This window comes from Rhea americana, unplaced genomic scaffold (assembly GCF_003343005.1).
Source record: "Rhea americana isolate MKP2758 unplaced genomic scaffold, rheAme1 scaffold_13, whole genome shotgun sequence".
Taxonomy (NCBI): domain Eukaryota; kingdom Metazoa; phylum Chordata; class Aves; order Rheiformes; family Rheidae; genus Rhea; species Rhea americana.
Genome location: NW_028185372.1, coordinates 4,515,277 through 4,541,344, shown reverse-complemented (window position 1 = coordinate 4,541,344; position 26,068 = coordinate 4,515,277). Strand labels below are relative to the sequence as shown.

The 26,068-nt window shown below is 40.4% G+C and overlaps 1 protein-coding gene across 1 annotated transcript; it reads right to left on the bottom strand.

Annotated features, from left to right (window-relative positions):
- Position 1: 1 nt before the first annotated feature.
- NIM1K (NIM1 serine/threonine protein kinase) lies at positions 2–7,764 on the bottom strand. Its single transcript, XM_085326396.1, has 3 exons — positions 7,379–7,764; positions 2,827–3,095; positions 2–762 (listed from the first exon to the last, which is right to left on the bottom strand). Exons 1-3 carry the CDS (start codon positions 7,668–7,670, stop codon positions 13–15), a joined length of 1,311 nt encoding a protein of 436 aa, XP_085182522.1. The 5' UTR covers positions 7,671–7,764; the 3' UTR covers positions 2–12.
- Positions 7,765–26,068: the final 18,304 nt, after the last annotated feature.

Genomic DNA, 26,068 nt, shown 5'->3' with positions numbered 1-26,068 from the left:
CTTCAGTGCAATTTATAAAATTGAACACAGCTTGGATGTGTGTTTTAGCCGACTGTAAGAACTGTTTTCTTTCTTAAAGTCTTGTTCTTTGGGATCTGGATTGGACATTATAGGAACACACTCCAGTGCCCTTTTTTTTTGTACTCTGTGCAGAACAATTCTGTAGATACCTGTTACTGAGCTGCGAGCATCTTTTCCCCGGTTGTTTTGAATGTGTTCTTCTGTGATTCCCAGATCTTTCAGAATACTTTTCACTTCATTTTCTTCATCTTTGAGCATACTGATCTCTGATAAATACTTTGGATCCAGTTTAAATGGTTCTAAAGGTTTAGGATACTGTATCCCTTGCATCCAGTCACTGTTCATAATAAGTTTGACAGAGTACCGGTCAGTTGGTACTGGCTGAAGGATGCCTTTTATCAGTTTCTGACAAGTTTCTGAGAGGGAGGGGGGCAAAGTATATGTCCCTTCAAGAATGCACTTTTTCAGTTTGGCCACTGTATCTGCCCGAAATGGCATAATACCAGTCATCATAAAGTAGAGCAGGATTCCTAGTGCCCAGATGTCTACATAAATGCCAACATAGTTTTCATCGCGAAAGAGTTCAGGGGCAGCATAAGGAGGAGAGCCACAGAAAGTATTTAAAGTTTCATCTCTCGTACTTATTGTGCTGAATCCAAAGTCTCCCACTTTAACACAAGTGTTACTGGTGTAGAATACATTTTCTGCTTTCAAATCCCGGTGAATGATATTATTGTCATGCTACAGAACAAGAGGCAGATTTAGTGTTAGCTTGTTCACAGCAAAGTTCTTAAGTGACCACCACCATCATCAATTAGTTAAAATGGAGGGGAAAACTGAATTACCATCTCAGGCAAAGTCAAAATAACCATTGCTAACTTCCTTCTCTACTGCTGTGAAAAACAATAGAGCAGCTGGAGAAGACAGGACAAAGGATTTTTTTTTTTTAAGGATAGTCTTGTTAACTAATAATCACTATTTCCATTAAGCAGATTTGTAATGACATAATGAGTAACTGGGCAAGACTAGATACTTTCTTGTAGCAAAAACCTGCATAGCTTACTTTCTAGGGTTCAGAACATTTGCCTTTGCAACTATTACATTTCTGTAATAACTTAAATAACAAAAATTTTTTTTCACAGTAATTCCATTTTTGCATATGTTGTAAGYACGTAGAATCATGAAGTGAAAGCTGTAGTTCACAAAGATCATAATGGTTGTAGTCACAGATAAAGTAATAAAGTTCCTACAATYTTGTTGTGTGATCTTTATGAACTAATGTCCTATGAAAAACTGGTGCTGGCAGGAGAAAAGGAGCACAAACTTGTGTCTTGTGATATTTCACTTCCTTGCAGGACACCCAATTCAGTAATATCTTCTAGCTTTAGAAATCTAAAAAGAATAGCTATTCTGTGACTTTTATTCTTTTTCCTCAAAACTGGTAGTGGGAGCCAAGCATTTAGACTGAATTTGCTCCGCTTAGTGGAGCAGTAGCTTGTCTTGATTAGGTAAAAGTTTAGCTTCAACTTTGAAATAACTAGGAGGAATAGAGGGGTTGAGCACTGTCTGCCCTATCCTTTGAGGGAACAATGTGCAGGTATCTGGAAATCCTAAGATACTTTAGGATATATTGTTAATAATGGCTTGGGATTTTCCTGTCCCCATGTGAACTGGGGGCAGTGAGATGGSATATGAGTAGCCTATATTTAGTGAAGATTAGCGAAAATAAAATGTTTTGCAGAAGTCCGTGCATTTAAGCAAAGAGGCAGGTGAGGCAGTAGTTTGGGTTTAATGCTAAGAAACAGATGTGAGCTTTGAATGTAAACTAAGTTGTACCAGCTCCTGAATACCTCTGCTACTGAAAAGCTGYTGAAACCAATCCCATCGCTTACAGGATGTCTGACTAGTCTTTCAGTATATGTAACAAAAAGGGGGACTGCTTATGTATGCCACCAGCAGATTTTAATACTTTTAGATGTCTGATCTGGAAATACCCTTACTTTTGATTTCCTGGTTTTCAGAAGATGAGCCTATGTTGCAGAAAAATAAAAGTCAGTGGAGGGCACCCCGAGCCAATTTAACAAATACTAATTTAATTTCTTAAAGCTACAGAACACTTACTCTTTATGCTGTCATTTTAAGCAGCTGTAGTTACTATGCAAGGTTCAGAGAATGCTGTTTTGGAAGTAGATAATTATAATTGCCCTTTTCTGCTTTTATAAGATACTTTGTGCTCTACATAAACAGCATCATCCTAAATCCAGTTGTGATACTGAGGACTAGGCAAGGGGAAGTGACTTGCTTGGTGTTCACTTTGCAGATCTGTGCCAAAGCAAGGACTGGGAATTTCTGTCTAATTTCCAGGCTCATACATTCATTACCACTTAATAAACAAACTGGATTTTTGCAATACCTAACACACCTCCTCTCTGGAACACCGTCATCTAGCAGAAGGAGGCCGGGTGATGCTATGTTTTGACATATCTGCAGGGAGGAAATGCAGCTTTGTTACCTGGTGCCTACAGCAGCTTAAAACAGGAAAGCACCACGTTAGTGGGTGGTTCCACCCACGAGTATTCCCAGTTGACTCTTCTCCCAAAAGCTGTCAACAGAAAGGCAGGAACTCAAGATGGGTGTGAAGGATCTCTTAGGTAACTAAGACAGCTGTTCTCTGATAGCTTTTCTCTTSAGAAATATGGGCCTGGAATCTTGATAACAGCAAGGCTTCTCATTGAAAAACAAAGRCACATCCACAAAAATCTGCTAGAGCAGTGCAGAGCAACATGCTGTGCAAGAGTAACTTACCATGTGCTTCACAGCAGACACGATCTGGGAGAAGATCAGTTTACACTCTGTTTCTAGTAACTTCCCCTCTGTACTGATTTTAGTGAAGAGTTCCCCACCTCCTGCATACTCCATCACTAGGTGCAGCTTTGAGAGTGTCTCCACCACTTCATACAGCCTGATGATATTTGGGTGGTGSAGTTTTTCCATGCTGGATATCTCACGAGATAGCAAGCGCTGAGTCTTCTGGTCGAGCTTTGTCTTGTCCAGAATCTTAATTGCTACTTTCTCTGAAAAGAAAAACGTTTTTCCATGTTATTAATGCAAYGGATACAAATGGTAACACTATGCATGTACAGCCATACCTGGTTATATAACTGCAAAAATATTGCACCTCTGATCSATTTAAGATAAGTGGCTGAGGCCTACTACACCCTGTAATCTTTCAYACACATCCATGTTCCGTTGTCTCCTGCATCCTACTCACTACTGCTAATAGCTAAAGGGGCAAGGAAGTATTGCTAGTGCTAATCAAATCATCTGTTATCATAGTGTGCTTCACTTGTCAAGCTAATACATACCTGATGGCCATAGTTACATCATTGCTTCAGATGTCTAACCTAGGTATTGCAACAGGGAAAGCAGAAAGCTGGCCACAGTGAAGCGTCCGAGTGAGATGGGAAGCCTGCATTCTCTCTGTTGCCTACAAAGATGTAGGTGACCAAGTTTATGTCTGTATTCCACAGTGGGCCATGAGTCCATGTCACAGGTTTTATAATGAGGAAAGGAATATAACAGTAAAACAACATAAGCTGCAGGGATCCTATGTACCTTGATGCAAAGCTAGCTGTGTTACACTGTCCTGGTAATGCCGGCTGCTAAGTTCTCCATGCTTCTGTAGCTTATCTGTATGAAACCAAGAGTCACAAAACGCTGATGTATACGCGCAGTTGCACTGCATCACCAGTGTAGCTCAAAACATAAATAGTTCAGTTAGATTTGCCCTCACATTTCCATATTGAGTAATAGGTTGCAACTTTTGTCTTCACTATATTGAATGCAGTTGGTATTTGAAGGATTAATCTGCTTAAAATAGGTTTACAGTGGCTTTATGTAACTTACCAAGATAGCAAAGCTAAACTAGAACATGCCACTAGAAGTAACTGTTTCTTCTTGGTAAAAAGGGAATTTTCTAAAATACCTTGAATGTTCATAGATTTCCATACAAATACTATTTTAATCTGATCTTGTAGAAAGGAAAACTTTTGCTCAGTTTCTAGCACGTGGCTATAAATTAAAAAAAATAATAAATCAGTATTGTTTACTTGTCACTTTAAGAGACAAGCGAGAAGACCATTATATTTGTATATATGTTCTGCTATAAAAACATTCGAGATGTTTTAACTCAATATTAAGTTTATTTAACCTGAAGTTCAGTGTTTCAGTACATGTAGAGGAAACATCATTGATATATATGCCTGTATTTCTGTACAGATCAAGGAAACTATGTTTTGTACATTTATATTCCTGAATAACATAAATGCATATTTCAATCCTGCTACTAAAATGTGCCAGACATTCTAAGCAAATGGGATTCTTGTAAAAGGTGAATGATCACCTTGATGTCCCTATTTTCAGGAGTCTGTGCAAGAATCCCATTTGCTTAGAATGTTGGGGGCATTTGGGCCAGAAGAACAAAAAAAACAAATCGGGGGACGAGGGGGGGCAAAGGAGGAAAAATTCGCTATCCTCTCCTTTTGCTGAAATTTACCATTCCTCATGGTTGGTTTTCTTGCAAATTTTTTAAAAAGGAAGTAAAGAAATGTAGAATTAAAGGGCCTGATCCTCTTATCATACAACCATAAAGCAGAAGCAAGCCCCTATAAATCTAGATCGTTGCAGCTGCACATGCATGATATGCACAGACAACCAGCCTCACATCATTTTCATTTTTAAAATAATTCCTTCTGCTTCCACAAAATGCCTGGCTTACAAATCCTCTATTACCCTTAGCATGGCACCAGGGCTGAACAGAAGGGCAGGCGGTTCGTTCTCCAAAATACTAAAACCCAGTAGCAAAAGATTGTGATTGACTAAACCTAGTGAATATTGACGTTTGAAAAGAACTACCTGAAGTCTTAGCAAATAAGATGAGAACATTAGGAAAAGGTTGAGAAATGATACCAGAAGAAGTACGTCTGCTACGACTGCGTGGCAAAAACAAACAAACAGAGCCAAGTTAAAACTGCTCAACAACAAAGCACACTGAGTACCTGCACGTCCCTTCCTGGGCAAGCGGGGTTTCACATGSCACTGGCTTTTTCACCTCTGTAAACTTCGGACATCCTTAATTGCACACAGTCAGATGGGTTCTCACATGATATTTGTGATATGGAGGGTATTTAAAATAAAGGTTACACAGAGCTTAGAAACCCAATACCCTCTGTAGCAAGCAACTCAGCAGGACCCTGGAGAAAATCTCTGCCAAAATTTAGATTAATGAGTAATCCTTCTGAATCTCCTTGATACACATCGTAACCCCAAACGATTTCCTGCCTCCTCTGAGAGCCTCCAAGATAACACCTGTGCGAGAAAGGGAGTTCTGCATCCAGCATGCTCTGAAGTTCCTTCTCTCTCAACCCTTCTGCGCCTACGCCGCTGGGACCCCTCGCAAGGGCTACGGAACAGCACACACTAACCATTAAAGAAGCTGATCTTAGTACTAGGAACAAAACGGTTTCCTTTTGAAAACTTTAGGTGAAATGTCAGGAGAAAGGCCATATTTAGGACCATCACCACCTCCCTTGCAAGGGCCAAAGACTTGGACTCACTAGCTCCGTGCAGGAGCTGAGATGTACTGAAAAATCAGAGGCCTCTTCTAGAGAGGGGTGTGTGTGTGTGTGTGTGTGTGTGTGTGTGTATGTGCATGTGTTCCTATTTTCTCATCCATGTTTTCTGAGGACAGATCTTCTGACTCATCTCTGCCTGTGAACTTATGTTTTCCTCCCCTCACCCTTCCTTTCTCCTGACAATTGCAAACTTAGTATCAAGAAGTTAATGCCTTCCCCTACGAACATTTTAACCAAAAATAAGCTACCAACAAAGAACAGGAAAATAATTTTTAGAGATTTCTGAGGAAAAAGAAGAACCTTTTCAAGAAAAACTGATTACTTGAATTTTGGTATTTGGTTTATTCAAATTTACTGTACTTGCAAAATTTTTCAACTAACACTACTCAAATGCCAAAGCAGCCTCTGTCCCAAATTCAACAGGCAAAAGTTCATCCAAATCAAAACCCGTCCCTTTATTTCCATTAGCAATCCTCTTATTCTGAGTATAGAAGCAGCACTTCCTTCACCAGCAAGCACAAGAGTTTTCCACAAGAGAAAATTCACTGAGCAAAAATGGATATAAAGGGGCCAAGTAGAACAGAGCTCTTTTCAACAAATAAAAAAATAAAATAACAAGTCTGTTCCCCTCTGATTCTCAGTACAACAWCTGCATCTTAACTAAGGTAAAGACGAGCTTTCCGACTTCTGCAATCTGGACTGACAGATTCAGAGGAAAAAAAAAGAGATCATGAAGTATGAAGGCTCTGAGGAATAACTAATTCTCTCACCTTTAAGACGATGGAGGGAAGGAGAGTGAATCCAAATCTGAAAGACAAGACTATCAGACAAGGGAGATAGAAGCGTAGCAGGACAAAGTGAGCTTTCCCCAGAGGGAAGGCAACAGCTCCTATTGGCACTGACAAGTGAGAGAAATGCGACAGAGGAACGTAAGTTCTTAGTGATAACTAAAGTGCTCACTGTGGTTATCTAGCCTTTCTAGTTCTTCCTAGGAGCAGCACATACAGTGTTTTCCTGTGTTTAAGAAAAGCAAAGTAGGTGACTATTCAACATAACCTTCTGCCCAGGTTTGGCTGTACCAAAGCTCATTTTCCTGCTCAGCCCACACCTATATCCCCTATCCCAACTTTTTACAATAATGATCTGTAAAAAGTCAGCAAAATAAGGATATTTCTCACCAGAATTATTGTTACCAAAGGAGAGCCTGTCCACACTAGCAGAATTTGCTCTGAAACAAAGGAGGCCTTGCTAACTCTGGCTGCAAGCAGGAGCATCCCAAAAGAGGTCCCAAAAGGGAAGCACCCTTACAAACTCATCACCCAGCCCTGCAGCCCATGGCTGAGGCAGGGGAGAGGGCAGGTGGACAGGACTGTTCATTAGGAGTGGGGGCACAATGCTGTTTTCCAAAGCATGGGGTCTCCTGAGCCACGTGGTGCAATGTGTCCCTGAAATGCAGAGACTATTTTTTCTTGCAAGGGATGCYTGGAGAAAAAGTTTCTAGCAGCTTTTCAAGCATAAAGGATAATCCAAATGTAAGCATCTATCTGTGCCCCTGACTATAGAGTCACTTAAAAAACAAAAACAAATCCCCCCACCCCCGACATACAGCCTATAAGTGTATTTAGGGTTCAAACAGCACCTTTCTTCCCAAAGAAAACGCTCCACTTAAATATGTGCAGAACAAGTGTGATCAGAAGCCATTTGACCCACGCAGCAGTGCCTACCTTTGGTTAGGGAATGAATTCCAAGCTTCACTTGTGAGAAGTTCCCACTCCCTATTTCTCCTCTGACTCGATAAAATCCAATCCTCTTCCCTAAGGTTAATTCCTTCACTACCTTCTCATTCTGGGACATATCCCGGGTTAGTTTCTCAAATGGGGTCAGCCTGTGCTCCCTGTCCTCTTCATCTCCTCCGTAGCACTCCACGCGCCCATAGTCCTCTCCACTGTCCTCACGGTTCCATCTGGTGTAGCGGTGTTTTCCAAGACCTCCTCCATTCACATACCCTGTTGTCATAGTCCGCAGAGTAATCACTTCCCCATTGAACAAGGTGTTTCCATAAAGAGTTTAAATGAAATAATAAGCAATCTTCAACATAATGGAAATTGTGACAAACTCAGCAAAAAAAGCAGCTTACTGCTCGTCCAAGGATCGGTTCGGATATGACTTCAAAAACAAATCTGGTATATCTACATATTGCAGTTCCATCCAAAAGTCAGGCATAAAAATGGAAGCTATTTGTGTCCATCTCCCACTGCGAGATAATGGTGTGTCAGGATCTTCATCTACAAGGTAAAAGAGCCTTTGCAATTAAAATTGTAAACTGTCTATGCACAAAAGCAACGAATTATTCACATTCTATGCAGTATTTTTGACACAAATGCATATCATTTTGCAGGTCAATGTTCAGGCTTTAGTTTGATGCCCTGAAAATTAACTCCATAAAGGTCAGACTAGTAGCTTAATAACTGCTGTGAACAAATCCGGATGCTTTGAGATGATTTTGAAGAGCTGACCTTAAAGGTGCGGTAGTTCTTGAGTYTGGTACCAGTCCAGAAGCTGAACGTAGGGTTTTCCTTTGATTCATTCTTCAGCCTGCAAGCTTGCCACTGTGCCTTGGAAAGGGCTGATCTCGCAGCCTTGCTGTAAGAAGTTTGCTGCCTTTCCGTTTCCTTCCCATTGCTGGTTTAACAGAGCAGCTCATCCCGGAAAATGATAGGGGAAGTACAATCCACGCGCCYGGCAAAAGAAACGCCGCGCCTCAGTATCACTGAAGTCACATGGAAGGACAATACAGGATTAAGTAACTGCAATGTCACTTTAGCCCTCCTTTATTTAGATGAGCTTTCTTTAAAGCCTTGAGCCGTCTCAAAATGTTGCCAGACGCATGGTGTTCCTAAACAGAGGGATGAAGAAAGTCAYTAAAACCTTTATGTAACAGCCACACATTTCACTAAGCGAGAGCACACCACGCGTCCGCTAGCGATTTAACTCTGTTTGGCAACACGTATAGAGAAACATGTATTCCAGACAAACGAGYAATCATTTACCTCGAAAACAGCGTAATATTTTTTTCTTCTCGGCCTGCTGGTAACCTTATAAAATAGGAGTTTGATCAGCAACTACTAGTCGCAAAGTGCCTGCTAGAGCGCAGGGGCTGTGCCTGAGCGGGCCGCGCCTGGAAAGCTGCGTTTAGCTCCTCGCCCTGAAGCGCGCGCGAGCGATCCTGGCGAGCTGCCCCTACCTGTCCGTGCCCTGGCCTCGCAGGCAGCGCTCCTGGGGCGTGCGCAGCCTCCCCAGCCCAGCGCTTCCACTTCCCCGGATCCTGAGCAAGGAGCCTCACCTCTCCTCATATCCAGCATACAGCAGGGTCCGTCGTCTCTCCTGGCTGCTTCTCTTGGGCGAGATTGACTCTTGCAGTTGAAATCCTTCACACCTGGAATGCAGTAAGACTATATTTGTTTCACAAAGTATCTGATCTCATCACTTCTTTTTATTCCTATTTGAATGTTACACATCAGATACTTGTCAAASGGCTGCAGAATCAGAGGCCGTTTTCATGGGTGACCAAAAAAAAAAAAAAGTAAGTAATTAGATCTCGGATGGATCATGCAATACTGTGAAATCACCGAAAATTATCAATGAATACAAAGAAAAATGCTGTGAAGCAAATGACTTGTAAACAGTGCTCTAAGACATCATTTTCATACTTTATTCTCTCTAAACGGAGTCAAAACCCTGCCAAATACTGCCTATATGCAACAACTATTAGAAAAATCTTKAAACTAGAGGAGCGACTGAGCAGAAACAGAAGAGTTTCAGGATTCTGCCACTAATCCAGCCTCACTTTGGCCAGATGTTTGCCACCAAGGAAGAAACACGCGCCTGCATGGGAGGAAAACACAACTAAACACAACCCAGCATTCTGTATTTGTTTTCCCTTTCCATTTGGGCAAAGGAYGGTTTCTTGCAGGAATTCTTAAGTTCTGGCCTATAGTTGTTTCAGAGCCACCTTTCAAATAGTTTAATTTCACCATTTTCAGGAGCGCTTAGACAACAAAAACTTGTTACATGCACCACGATTGTGTACTGCAATGAATTTTATGGGAACAACAGGCGGTGAGACCAAGACCGAGGCTTTTGGAAACCACTAGTTTACTTGATACCCTGGTGGCTGAAATTAAACTAGAGAGTCTGAATTCTGATCCTGTTGTGCTGTTTAATTTTGTGGRAAACCACAGCAGCCAAATTTGTCCATATGAAAGACCTGGAAAACTCTGTGAGCACTGTCAAGTGCCACGTACAAGCTACAAACTACCATTTAAGCGGCAGGCACATACAATTAGCTCCCTCTGCCCCTGCAGGACAGGCACAAAACTACTACCTTGCTACAAAGTACAAAATTACTACTATCGCTACAAAAAAAAAAAAAAAAAAAAAAAAAAAAAAGAAAAGAAAAAAAAAGATGCTCCGGATAGCAGAGTACCATGAATGTCAGTCTCCGCAGACTCCAAGGTGGAATAATAAACCAAATTTGTGTGTGCATGTTAGTAACCCAGGGAGAAGTCACACAACTAAAGACCATCTTCTGCACGAATAACCTGGGTCTTTGCAATCCGTTAGCTGTACGAAAGGGCTGCCTGTGCGAGAAGGATTTCCTTCAAACAGACCTATGTAATCCATTCCTCAGCACAGTCACTAAGGACAAGGAGAAGCCGGCTACCACGGCGTACGTCAAAGTTCAGCCTCGCAGGGACAGAAAAACAGGGAAACGCCGGGGCCTCGCGGGCACAGAGCTGCTCAGGGAAAGGCAAAACTGCATTAAGGCCGTAGCGCACGGCTCTTCCCCGACTTCCTCCTGCCAGATTTCTAYGGGAGCGCAGCGGGGTTGCTTTTACAGCACAGCCTACAATTAATCTCCCTTTCAGGCTTCCCACTAATGTCAGCCCGGCGATCTCCTGGCATTTAGCCCACTGGCTAGGCTTCCCCTCTCTTCTAAGATGAGCTATTTCAGTATTCCTGGAGCCAGCAGAATATATACCATCTATTTATGGCCTAGGTTCCTTCCTGTAATTTAAACCAGTAAAATGCACTCCGCTACCATACGAAAGGGCACTTATTCTAAAAGGAAACTATAAATCTAAGAGAGAAGGGAGAGGGAAACTAGGAAGATCAGAAGTCATCCAAATACAATGAAGAAAAATGATTTGTTTGTCTCCAGTCTGACTTACTGGTGATCTGAAAAACCTAAGGAGAATATAACAACTGCCYAAATTATTTGTTGTTTTAAAGAAAAGTAACAAAGAAAAACAAAAACACTACAAAAAACACCACAAGACAGAGTGAATATTAAGCTTAAGACATGTCCTAAGTCAGCACTGCTCTCATTTGACCTTGTTATTCAAATATTTCCAGGTACTGATGTCCTGGTCCTATTCGAAGAAGTGCTGAACACTCTCAGCTTTCAGCTGAAGGCTCAGTTTAAGCCCTAGATCACAGATTTGAGAAAATTTAAAATGAATGAAGAAAGCAAAAAAAGCAAAGGAGAGATCATTGGATATACAAACTTTGTTTCCTAGATTCCCATCTTGGCAGGTAAACAAAAGTGTCTTGGATTTTAAGGATCTTTGACTACAACATTTGGAAATCTAGAGTCAGCCAGAGCAGGGAGCCCTGAAAGCACTGTGCTTCGCAGACCAGGTCACTCTGACGCAGCCTGAGTATACTAATTTGATTTTTTTTGAATTTTTTTCCTCCCTGAAACTGGAGCAGTTCCTATTCCAATGAATATGAAAGAACTCTATTCTGAACAGGATACCCTCTTACTCTGCAACACCTCAGAGTAAAAGTGTTTAATGCTTCTGGACATTAAACATTTGATGCTACTGGACATTTTCGACATTGCAATAAATTCCCCAGAGTCGCCCTTTCAGCCCCTCCGCTGTCTAGTTTGATTGCTCCTGGAGGATGGCTTGGCTCTTTCGTAGTGCAGTGTATTTACTGTGCACCAACAGTGGAACTGGACTGAATTTAAAGTAGCTGAGCTTTTTTCTAAAAAAAATGTAACTAGTAAGAATATATTGATCCTTCTTTTTCTTTATAGCTTTGAAAGTTCAGTTATTGAAAGAAAATAGGAACATGCTAGTATATTTGTATGGTCAGGAAGGCCTAACATTTATAAAAGACAAGAGCCCAGTGGAGTCCACAAGACCTGTGCCTGTGACCAAGCACACCACAAAGGGTCTCCTGTGCAGGCACACAGCACGTTCATTTATACAGGCGAAGGAATAGCTCCACTTCAGTACTTCTACTCAAGTAATATTGGTTCAGTGCATGGCTGTTGTGGCCAAAGAAAATCAAAGAGCACATTTTTTTTTTTGATTTGAACAAAAAGCACTTTCAATGCTTTTCTTTCAGGTAAACACTTCAGAGCTTTGCATGAGTAGTTAAAAAACATTCAAAACTACACAATACAGCACAGTTAAGACTGAATTCAGATTTCTTTACATTCGCAACTCACACAGCAGGAAGCAGTAGCAGAGCTCAGCATTTGCCATGGAGAGTCTTCAGCAGTAACTAGTTCTTTCTGCCCGGGTCCACATGCCACCAACTACATCCCCGAATTATTACTGTTTCTTATCGTAGCACAAAGTTATCGCTCTGCTAGTTATTGTTTGATCAAAACCAGACCTGATCAACATAATTACCTTACAAATAGTAACCTTATAAACACCTTTGATTTTCCACACATGGAGGATTAACATACACAGCAGATCTGGCTAAGGCAATGTAAGACAACACTGTATGCACTTCTGAAAACGTGAGAGTACACCCACACAGATACTGTACCAGAGGTAAACAGGATTTGATTAGGTTGATGAAAGGGTAGACAGGCCCCTTATAGCAGAATGCACATAAGCTCTATTTCCTTTTYCGCTTAAATGAAAGTTGTATTTGTTTAATACAACATATAAGCCACAATATTGTGTTATAAGACAATGACTCTGAAGCACGTTACAGTGAGTTCCAGCACTTGCTCCTTCCACTACCCTGTTTAAAGCATTTTAGATTGCAACAAGACATGAAGGCACCATCACACAAGCAACTATGTACAGGTCACACTATACCATTGACTTTTCAGCAGATCTTCCAGTGGTTGGACAYGATACCTAGACAGCAGCACCAGGAAGCTCTTAGAGAAGACACAACCACCTCTTTACACAGGGTATCTCCAGAGTCGCCATGGCAAACTGCGCCAGCCCATGGGTTGCTCAGCAAATATTCCCTACAGCACCCCCCAGCATCAGTCACACAACAGAAAGCAGCAGAGGGTAACGTGTCTGACTTGCAGCTTGGAGCTCAGGCTGGGYGAATTTGCCCTGCTGAACCACTGCTGCTGTGAAAGCAGTGATTCATCGTGCACAGAGAACTGCTACAAAGCCTGCATGTCCTGAAAGACCCATCTGTGGCTTTAATAGGTAAGTGCATCTGGTTTTGGCTCTCTGCAAACGGAATGAATTTCATCCAGAATAAGTGCAAAGATGCTTCAGAACTGGAAAGAAACTTTGCTCTATTTGCTGCATCACTTCAATGCAGGGAAGCAGACTGCTAAAGAACTAAGCAAAGATAATTGAGATTTTGGATTTTTTTTCATCTGTTGCACACACTTGTGCAAAATATTATCAGAGAACAGCATTTGACCTTGTAATGTGTTTTGCATGATCTCACAAACAGTTAATAAGTCGAAGTGATTCTCCTCCACCACTTAACCTTGGAAGTTTTTTGGCATGATCTGAGTTAAAGTAGTCTGCAAAATTTACGTCAAATTTCAGCAGTTGAAATAATTACATTATCTTAATTTGATAGGAAAGAGAAACTACGTGCATTGTGTTACAGCACTTGATCTAATTCAAACACAAGAAAAGTCATTAGCAAACTCAGTGCAAGAGACAGTGAATATCACGCAGAATGGTTGGGGTTGGAAGGGACCTCTGGAGATCATCTAATCCAACCCCCCTGCTCAAGCAGRGTCACCTAGAGCATGGTAGACAGGGTTGTGTCCAGGCGAGTTTTGAACATCTCCAGAGAAGGAGACTCCACAACCAAGGACTGATGTGGGAGGCAGAGAGTTAATAGGTATAACAGTATTGCCCATGAAGGGAGCTGGCAGGCTGCTTCTGATGTTGCAGGAGCATTTGGAGGGCTGCTGCAGAGCTCTGTCATGACTTAGAGGGACATGTCTTTTCTGCCAAACCCAAGACGCTCGCAGGCCATGCAAAGCTCGCTGGGTTTCAGCACTGATTCTGTCCAGTGACCAGCAGAGATGAACCAGACCTCTTCTGCCAACCCATGCCACCTAACTCATTCGAAATGTCAAATTCAAAGCTTTCCCCATTTAGATAGTAGTATCTTCAGGATATTTATGCACATGAAGAAAAGTCAGTCCAGCTACCAAACAAAAATGTCAACTGTATAAAACAGCAGTAACACACTAGATAGAATTATCTATCTCACATAATTGAAGTCAGACTAGGAAGCCTCATCGCCAGCTGATCACACCGATCATGTCAGGGCGTGTGACCTCTCAGGAGCAGATGTTAGAGCAACTGACTGATGGCTTCAAACGAGCCATTGGGAYGTGTACTTCAGCAGCGACTCGGCACGTGAGGCTTCTTCCAAGCTGTCTAAAGTTATATGTGGCACACGGGGTCTAGAAATCTCGTTCATTTATTCATCTCCCCAACTCAGTATACCCTGCTATATGCCTAAGGACAGCAGCTCAACAGTGGATATGCAAACATTCAAAACTGTTTCTCCAGCAACATCTGCACAGGGATGAACCAATCCCACAYGCAGCTGAATTTCCCTTTCTAAAAATAATAGTCAGATTTTTGAGTTTTAAATATTAACTCTTCTGCTATGAAAATTACAAAGATACCACCAAGAGAAATATTACATGATTTCTCAAACACATCTACTCTGTTGGTTTTATCTATTTGCTCTTAAAATGAATGGGGAAAAAACACAGAGACACCTTTTTCTGAGAGGAACTTCCGTGCCACAGAAATTTTAACAGCACTGGGTACTTGTTCTGCAGATGTAGAACCTTCCACAAGATACCGATAAACATCCAAGCTGCTTGTCTGAAAGCCTGATTCTGGCAGGAATTATGTCATTAATTTGGAGAGTGCAGGTTTGGACTTTTTTTTTTTTTTTTTTTTAGTTAGCTTCCCTCCACACTGATCAGAACAGAAGTGCCTAGACAAAATACAGACAAAAATATTCCCTTTAGCTGTAAACCATTAAAGAAGAACGTATATTCCCAGGACCCTGTTTTGGATGCRGAAAAAACCCTGACCACTCAAAATGTATGCCCAGGTGATTTATCCAGATCATCAGCTGAAGTCATGTTCAATTCAGATTTTCTGCATATGCAAATCGCGCAGAGTTCCTCCCTAAACAGAGCTGTCTTCAAAACACGGATTGACTAGGAAATTCAGGTCTTCTAACAATTCTGAACCCATTTCTATGGTGGTTTATTTTTCAATATCAAGAAGGAGGAAACAAAAATCACAACTGATGCAATAAAATTGTATTTTTAGCGAACATACAGTTTCTCATTCTGCTTACCATTCTAAAGAACTGAATGTTGTTGCTCCGATCACCACTATTATYACAGGTAAAAGTGGGACCAAATTCATCAGCAATACTAGCCTGGACTTCAGTAACTACCTGACAGTTATATTTGATCCACAGCACTTGAAATGAGCATTGGTGTGAAAAGATCAGTGTGCAAGCCTCTCACAGGGGTTATCAGCCCTAAGAAAGCTAGTGCGGCCACCCTTTTAGGACAGTCTCTATCAAACCATTGCAGTCACTATTTCAGGAAAAGAACAGCTGAAGAGAAAAGAGAGAATCCTAGTTTTATTTCTCACTGAGAAAAAGGAAAAAACTGTGCAAATGAAAACGAAACAGAAGTATCTTTTCTTCTCAATTTCTGTGGGGTTTCATTTAGTAAGATAAGTCAGCGTAACACTGACATAAGCATTTATTGCTATACAATTGCTTCGTTAGCCATCTACTTCCATATTCTCATGAGCATGCTTGCAGTCAGAAATACGTGCAGGGGCGCCTGCAACCTCTGCAATCTCTGTCCACAGAGGAACTTCCCCCATCCGCTCCATTACCTGTATCTCATGCTATCCCTCTGCACTATAGGTAGAACTTGATCAAGTGCCTCCAAATTCACCAGAAAGACTAACATCTGCCTATTTTGGATTAATCTTGCATTCATCGATGGACCCCACTCAGCACAAGTCACACTGGTGGTAGATTCTAGGTCCATACAAACTCCCACATGTATTTAGTCCAACCTCCTTCTCTCCAAGAGCACACAGAAGAAAACTCCCTCACAGATGCACCATAATCCGTGATCCACCCCAAAAGATCTCTTCATGGTCTTTGATAGACAGTCATATGTCCAGGGAKTCCTACCAGTTTGCTCAGTGCTACTTACTGGGTAGACTATTAGGCCGGGACCGCGTAAGGATGCTCATCCACGAGGCAGTATCTGCACCAGCGTCTGCACCACAGCTGCAGCTTGCAGTCCTGCGGGCTACTGAGAAGCAGTTCGTTAAATAGCGATAGCAGAGGCTGTAGCACAGACTCACCTTCCCACTTGCCCAYGTGCAATCTACCCACGGGCTGGACTAGCTCTTGTACAAGAGCAACAAGGAGGAGCGGTGTCACGGAGACAGCTTTCCTGAGATGTAATCCCCCAGTCCCAGGTGCACAAACTGGGCACAGCCCAGCATCTAATCTCAGATCCACAGTCCACACACTGTATGGGGATTATTAAAGAGAAAATAAATGCACATCAATCAACATAATACAAACTATACTACACTAACATATTAAGGCCTGTGAATTAGGAACTAAAATATGAAAAAAAGATGCCTTTTATCCTTTTGCAGCATTGCATGATAAAATAGCTAGAGAGGGAATTAATTACCCTTTGAATTGCTCAGAAACTCACATTAAAAATGAACAAAAGGCAACATTTATTAGCAGAACCCACTGATTTTCCAGGTCTTTGAAATACATCGTAGGAATTAATTTGAAGTCTTACTGTATTTTGAAATAAAATTTACTATCCCAAAACTTCAACCCRGCCAGTCGCTTTTATTTCCTGCCCTGGGGTATAATGCAAATTGATCAATTTGCCATGAACTATTCTTCCAAGATAAAAATGGCATAAAATAAATATCATTAAACATATATTCAAAGGCAACAGAGATACAATAAAAATCTTTATTAGCCTTTTAAATATGGAACAAAATTTATCTCTAAATCAATTACTTCACTACAAATGAATTTGACTCATAGACTTTCAGAGAAAGACATTCTCTGGAAAAAGAATGCTATCGTAAAAGAAGTAAGAGGTAGGGAATTCTCTGAGTCCATATCCAAATCACTAAGGAAGTCAGTCTTTAGTTACTTCCAGAAAATGACTTATATTTAAACAGATATGCATTGATAAGCAGATGATCTGCAACAAAATTTTACTGCAGTGACACACACACTAAAGAGAAATATGGAATACCTTTTTTCCAGATAAAGAATACATAGGGTGTTCTATTTTGCATTGTAGTTCACAGTTTTCTTTCACTATTCCCCATTTACTTATTTTAGGGGCCCTAACAACTACAAATAACTATTTTGTGTTGTATACTCAGGGGAAAAAAGAAAAAGAAAAAACAGGAATTTTAAAAAGTCTGTTTATCACCCTAAAATATCAAGGAAGACAAATGGATCTCATTTGCAGTCTCATAAGCAGTCCCAAAACAATTCTCAGGAATGATTTCAAGATCTAAAAAGAAAACTTTTCCTATAGCTAGGTTAATCAAATCTGATCAGACAACAAATAAGCTTATCTTAAGGTAATCAATTTTAGTTGCATCAGTRTATAAGCCCTCCTTAAAAGTACTGTGTAATAAAAGATTAAGTATTAATYCAGTAAATTTTAAACAAATCTGGGCAGAAGATAAGCAGCAGTTATTATTTCCCAGGAAAATACCTGAAAAGATATATGGGGTGGGTTTTTTGAAATCAGGATCTAGGGAAACAGCCTAATCACAACGCGCAACACTCAGGACAGCCCGTGAACAGTTCCCTCGGCCAGACAAGGAACACTGAGCCAAGCAACACAAATCTGGAGATCTCCTTTTCAACCCGGCTCTCAGTGTTGCAGACCATACAAAATACCGTAATATTTACCACACGGACGACTATAAAATGCCTCCAAAGCTAAGACAGATGATACTCATTAACATTTTAACAAAACAAGACATTCAGCTTTCAAGGTTTGGGTCTAGATTYTGACAACCTTGTAAGAATGAAAGTTAGGAATAAATATAACTCTACGGTATTATACGGACACAAATTACATCGCTTGGTTTCATAAAGTCTAGGTTCACTGATAAAGCAAAAAGAYAAGATATACAAAAGTAGAGTATAATATAATTTTAGAACATCTTTAAGCCACATTTCATTCTCTCTTTCTCTACGAACATCCATTTCCTCCCATGCAAGCACTTACTTGAAATCGATACTTTCAGAATCCCTGCTCACATCACATGACCAAAACCCATGTAATATCTTAAAATCAAAAAGGTACTCCAAATTCCTTACCTTTTCTCAGTTTTCTCCCCCCAAAAAATCTGCAGGAAAATCACAAAAAAGAATCCAGAAGTGAAGCTGAGAATGGAGGCACAATCATGGYAGTGCAGCAGAATTTATAAGCTATTCCTGTTTGACTGAGGTTCTGAAATAGTGATCTATTTTTAAGTAGATGACAATATAATGCTTCTAGCATTTAATTCACTGACTAATCCATCCTGGATTTGCTTAATGCTCTACCTCTTTATAGCAACTTTCTACCAACATGAGGAAAGGTAGCTGCTTGAGTGCAGCAGAACTCAATGGAAAGAAAAAACYCTCTAGTTTCATTTTCTCTGTTAAAAAAAAAGGAAAACAAAAAAAAAAAGAGGAAAAATACTAGTGTAGTGGAACCAGCTAGTAATTAGTGTTAAAAATCCATACAAAATCACGGTATTGTAAGATTGTGTGCTGCTTTAATGGTGATAACTGCACAAGCATGCCAACAGAAAAAAAGTCATTTATCATTATAGTTAAACTAGAAAAATACATGAAAGCTATTGCGTGGAACTTTTGTCAAGAAACTTCTGAAACTGCTGTTCTAAATGGTATTCACATGCAATTACATGCTCACAGAAAAGACATCCTGAGAGCAAAGCTGACTTTAAAACCAAAATGATTTACTACTGTTTTATAATGCTAAAAGCAACACTCATTACAGTGTCACAAGCAGTTCAAAYGGCTGCACTTTTTTTAAAAAAAACCCAAAGCTATAGAGATTGCTTAGGTTTTTAGGATTGCATTTGTTAATGGGGGAAAACGTAAAGAGGAGCTATGAAAGCACAGCCTCTGTTCAGAYTGCAGCAGCTGAGCAGGTTAGCACACGGCCAGCAAGACAAAACAAGACGAGACATTCACGGTAGCCTGAAGCTGGAAAGAGGTACAGCTGGCAGCCCAGGTGGTCACATTCCCTGCGAGACACGGCACGGTCGGCGAGCTGGGGAAGCRCCGCGCAGGACAGCAGCCCAGGCGCGCGCTACCCCAAGCCTTCGGCTATCGAAGGCCGAGTTCCCAGATGATGCATCTCTCCTTATGTTTTATACATAAGGAAACCATGGTTGCAGAGGTAAAACTTGCCTACAAAAACAAACAGAATCGGAGTCCAAATCAGGTTTAACGTTCAGCAGGTCTTGGCAGACTTTGCGTTTCCACAGCACAGAAATTCCATACGTACACCGTGCTGTATTTACTTTTGGGAGGACTAACAGAAAACAAAACCAGCATTTGCCAGTGTTAAAGCTGCCAAATCTGGGGAGTCTTGACAGAAACCGTATTGCAACTAATCATAGCTGAGAGTCTGCAAAACTTCAAAGCAAAGTCACAATTTTGCTGAATGCTTTCCTCAAAGCTAGTTCTGGCTGTAAACCTTTATCAGCATTTTTCCTTACAATGGTACATAATTACAGTTGTCTCTAAGAGGTCTTGAATGGCAACATCAAACGACAAGAAAACCTCTTCCATTGCATAAACATACACATTAGAAAAATGCATTTTCCCTTTAGCAATAACTGACATCAGTGAAACAAAAGCTACGGTCAGATGCAAGCGTGCGACTTCCAGAGCTCTTGGGCAGTTTCTTTTCCTACATGACAGCCCTAAGCTYCATCTCTTTCCATTTTATATCATTCTGATCCCAAACTTAACAAAATCTTAAAATACACCATCACACAGACACATCTGTAGACAGATAGCCACAACCGATTGACACATGCACTATCCAAGGAAAACCACTTCTCACAGAAGAACTAGGGGTACCTGGAATAATTCTTTCCACATTGCTTCCAATCCCAGCAGAAGCATCCACTATTTTTACCTTTGAATTTTATTTCCTGACAGATTGTCAGTGCTTCACTCAACTGGAGAGAGCAAAGCATGGAGCGGAGGTTAATGGAAATAACTACTCCCACTCATTCCTAGGTTTTGTAGAGCCAACAGTCTCAGCATTTTCCAATTAAAGATTACTGTCACTGTGGTCAGAGCAGCACAACCCAGCACATCCACAACCATTTCAAGTCTTCAGCCAGCCATATAAACGCTCTTCTACTGAGAYGCTCTCAGATGACACCAAACAAGAAAAATAACTATGAGGAAAACAGGGAAGTGGTCAAGATGGGCTTTTCTTTTAAGGAAACTATTTGTGGAAAAACGTGCCTGTTAAGGAAGTTTCCTTCTGGTTGTTAGTGATGCATTTGCTATATTTTCAGATTTCATTGATAACATTGGTATCTTTTTCCTCTGAATAGCAGAAGAGTCAATGTCTTAAGACAGTTTTTTCTTTGCAAATGTCCTACATTACTTCATATGTCTGTTATATGGAGCTGATAAAAACAATTCAGTTTCATTAAAGGAGCTATTTTTTGTTGTTATTCCACACATGCGCAAAAACAACCTTTCATATAATTTTAACATAACAAAAATGAAAACAGACATCAGATCAAAAGAACTAACATGAAGTAGCTTTGTTACTGGAGCATCTACCTGCATTTTGGAGATATGTCTGAGTCCCTGTTCTAAATGCTCAAGAAGGCTTTCAAACTCAGTTGTTTTCCTGTACAGGAAAATATTGTAACTACTACCTTATCTTAAAGGCACACCTTCAAGATTGTAAGTAGCATTAAAGCAAGTTTCTGGGAGTTGAGAGGAGGACAATTCACTGACTGCAATGCAATCTCATACAGCAACTCTTTGATAGGATTTATGAACCAGATTCCACTACCCCCTCACATGAAACAAAGTCAACACAAGGTTTCTCAACAATGGGATCATGGGAATATGTATGATATCAGCATGAGATAACGTGACGTTTAGTAAGAATTAAACCTCAGTAACGATGTGTTTGACTACTGAGTATAGAAAGTTTTGAAAACTCCAATCTAGCTTCATATATATATATATTCAATATATATTCCTCATGACTGTATTTTCATATGAAGCATGGGGCCAGTTTGGAGGTATCTTAACCTCAGGGCTTTCATTTTTCTGCCCAACAGATACTCAGGAGCTCACCAAATCCTGGGTCACTAGAGACTAAGAAAGCTACCAAATCTAGCTCTTACTGAAGCTCCAGCTTTGCTTCCGAAGGGAAATCTGCATTGTTTCTTTGATCCAGCAAAATTGGGTGTTTCAAATGGCGTCTCACAACCAAAAGGAGTCCAGGAGAGAAGGGAGCATGACAGACATAAAACAAGGAAAAATAAGCAAGAAGGTCTTGAAAGAAAATATAAGTAAGTCTTCATTACTTATACAAGAAATCAGAGTTAATTACAATTGAATTGTTATCAAGAAAAACCTTATACAGAGCTGATTACATTTCAAATTAAAATATAAATCAGCCATTGATATGATGCAGAACAGGAGATACTTTGCATTAGCACTTCTTTTGAAATGCTTTCCTTTGATGTTTTTTGAAACCCGATCCTGACAGAATTGTAGTGCTTTTCAAGAGGTAGTCAATGGCCCCAGCTTAAGGGGAGCCCTCCATGTACTCCACCAGCCTCTAGATGAGGGCTTCTTAAACATAGTTCTGATGATAAATATGATTACAAGTCTTAAAGGAAGAGAGTGCAGCTGTCCTTTCCTTTCCAACAGCAAAGATAAAGGAAGCCTACACTGAATACTGTTCCTTCACAGCAGAAGGATACAAACGAATACAGCCATAAGGGCTTTAAATGTTCGTGGTTAGTCTGGCAGTGTAGCACCTATATGCACGTATATGTGAACAAGCTATGGACTTCTGAAAAATTACAAGTTGTCTGTAAACCCCTCGCAGTTTGACAGCAAGCCAGGTAACTCTTCGCTAGAACCGAGGGCGGATCATTCTTGAAATACTTAAATCCCCATGACCCTACAGCATGATCTCTGATAGCTCAGACAACCTACTGCACAGCTGAGAGTGATTACTAACACACAAGAGATTTACTGCTTGACTCATTTGAAGCCGTGCTTTTCAAGGGAGGACAGTTGTACAGTAGAGGTCTAATACGTACCAAAAAGCAAGCACAGCGGATGCCATTTACCATGAAGCTTTGGTTCTTTATCCAGATAAACTACATGCATTATTAGGGCCTACAAAAGTACACTGAATGGTCTTGATGATGGTGGTCTTTATGCAGATAACAACAATGAAAAGCTGATAAAATTGAAAATGGGAAACAGCAGCTGACACTTTGGTCACAAATTAACATCCATACCTTCTAGACCATTAGATTCCTCTTAACACTTTAAATGTTTTTAGATGTATAGCACATCTTTTAAATATTTTCACTTTTCTTCACAGTCTAGTAGTTTATATGAGGAAGTCACATGTCAGAGCTACAGGTATGAGATTCAAACAAATACATGTGTTTTTCCTTCCATCCCTTGCTTAGAAAAAAATCTAAATGTGAATCTGGAACTTTAGGAAAAACAGTTGTGCCTTCTCATTATTTCACACTCACCATCTCCTTCTTCCATGCAAGTTAAGGCAGGGATAATCATTTAGACTAGAACACATTTCAGTGGATTTTAGATATCAAATACAAATTATATATAAGAAAAACGTGTAAGTAAAAGATAAAGAAATATCTTTAGATACTTTAGAAAAAAGAAAACTCATTAAATCATCAATAAATATTGTGCTCTGAAAGAAGTACAACTTTAACTTGGTAATAAATAGTATAGTTGCAAAATGAACAGATATTTCTGAACGTGTTATGCTAAAAGCAACCCTGTAATTATAAACTTAGGCATCAGGGCTGTGACATTTAGTAAACAGCATCAGTTTCCAAAAGGAAAGAAACAAGACCAACGTATAAGCACTAACATTACATTTTTGGACTTAAACAATAGTAAGATAATGAAACTATAGAGCTAAACCTTATCCTGGGCTGTACATCGGTGCTGGAAGAGCACAACAGTGAAGCCACTAACATGCGACAGCCAGACCTGTGCTTGCATGGAGCCAGTGACTTACTGGGGTCTAAGGAAGTATCCAGAGACTGGACCTCCCACCTGAACTCATACTGGGCACCACCTCTAACCCAGTGGGACCGCTGTAAAACTACATAGTAACTCCACCACACCTCACAGTACTGAGGGGAGCAGAATGATGGACATTCTTTCTATAGAAAGAAGGTATCATTTTGGCATTGTAAAGGTATAAACCATAAGCATATGAAAACCTAGCACTAATAGCTAACAGCAGAAGTGCTTTTGCAGCTACAGATCTAAATAAAGTACTTAAGGAAGATCGTTTTTATGCTTAAGGTTGATGACACCTTAATAAATTAACATGGATATGAAACCAGTGACATACCTAACCTTTATGGATGAAGTTGCTCTGGTGGAGCTGGGCAAACACAGTGAAAGAGCAACACACCCATATGAGGGAGCAGCCAAAACAAGCAGTGACACACTGCAGCATGGCACCTTGGCAAAGGGGGGATGAGGGTGAGGCAGGCAACTTCGGTTTACCAGACTGGAGCAGCAAGCATATAAAGTGCTTCCTGTCATTTAGTCCCATTTCTGTTGTCTGTACCATTGCATTTGGAAAAGCAGGACTTCTGTGTTAAACCCTAACAGAAACAAACCACTACAGTTCACATATTGGCTACCCGTTCTGGTCAAAAAAAAAACCATTTAAAATACTATGTTTATTGATGCTGGTAAGAGAACAACTTTCTTTTAGCGCAATTATGCCACACTTAGCCAGCAGAATGAAACTTTATTTGAAATCAGTGCCCCGGGATCAACTCTATGGTGTAATTTTTGTACCTTCTGAATATTGAAGTGGATTCGGACTTGGATAGACAGAGATCCTGAACCTGACTTCTGCAAAATCATGTCTCCAAATCAGGATTCTGTATGAGGCCTATATTTTATAGAGATCCATAGACAGGGACTGTTGGGACCTGCAACCTGTAACTATACAACTTCTACAAGTCCATCATGTAAGTGGAAGAGGAGGAACACTGCCGGAACCTCCCTCTAGCCAGTACTGTATTTTCATGCTGTCCCTCTCTCAGCCCAATAACAATCTAGTTCACGATGGCCTAACAGGTCCCAGGAGGAAACTACTAAAACAGTAACTTCCAGCAGGACTCAGAAAGGCCCATTCCTTCAACTACACTATACAGAAAACTGTATTATACACGGTCCTGCTGGAGGAGATGGTTGTCATTTTACATCAATGCAGCTGATCTCAAGGAGATCATTGTGCACACATGAACTGGTGCCTGGTTACCTTGTCTTCATCAAAGCTTCCACAAACACTGGGGTTTACATGCACACCTCATTAAATTATATGAAAAATTAGGAAAGTAACATTGCGGTCTTTTTTTTTTTTAAGGCATATATAATTGATGATCAGTTCAAATCAGGAGTAATTCTCCTCAATGGTATATTAGTTTTCCAAGTGTTCTAATTGCCTTACAGGGAATCCTTACACTTCCTACTTCCTTGCTAGATTAAATACTTTATCATTTTGCAATAAAGGATTTAAAAGTCATGATTATACCAGCACACCTTGTTGCACAATGTAGTAACTGAATTATTGTAATAACGAAACAAAGTGTCCTTAGAATTTTTATACGATCTCTGAAAAAAAAATAACATAATAATTTAGATTGAGAACAATGACTTGATATAAATATATAAAACCTATCTGGCTAGGGTCACTGAGCCAAATCAAATATTCATAGTTTAACACTGTGTCTTTCCAAGAAGAACATATGTTTATCAGTTTGATTTTGGGTGTTACTCGAGAGAAGGGAAATCAACAGCATTTAAAACAGCTGTTATCTAGCTGCTCAGCGTTGATGAGCTAATCTGGAAACTGGATTAACCTGCATGGATTAACTTGCTGCTTTACAGCTGCATGGAGTTATGGTTGTCACGACAACCGGTAGAAAATGTATCCAACTAATCCTCTCTTAACAGATCTGTCTCCCTGCAGCACTAACAAGATTTATCACTAGCAGAGACATACGTACAGTGATTTTATTGCAGATATCTAGATTGGTATGATCTCTACTTTTATGTACAGTTTAACAAGAACACCAATTCACAACCAAAAGGAAAGAAAGGCTTGCCTTGTGAATGAATTTCAGAAGAAAAGAAATATTATCGGCTCTTAAATACACAATTTCTTAGAAGAGATTAGGGTTTTGAATTAATTTTGAAGAGTGCTGAGCGTGCAGATATGCACTTAATTTATGAACACGATAAAAGTGAATATTATCCCATTCCTCCCACTTTACATCCTCTCATATTTCAAACTTAGCAAGAGACACGCTGATTTCTAGGCTCTGGGATAATGCTGGAAGTCAGGACTGCAAAAGTTACCTTGCACGTTTCCAGCCAAAAGGAGCTAGTTTCATTGCCCATCAGTACGGCTCCGATCCACGAACTCTCCTCCATTATTTTCCCCACCCCAGCGTAATCTCATCTCCAAAACAAAAACACGCACTAAGAAACAAACCCTGAAGAGCATACTTTAAACACGAAGGTTATAGTCTCTGTCACTGTGCATCCTCCTAGAGTTGACAGTGTTGTGTCTGCCTCGGCCAGCGTTTCGTATCTCACAGAGCAGGAACTTGCAACACACCTGCTCCAAAGGACATCTTATTTTCCTAGTAATGAGATCTAGAAAACTCCCCCATGAAACTTAACCTGTAGGAAGGGCCCAAAGAAAAATCGTTCTGAGCAAAGGGCTAATCAAT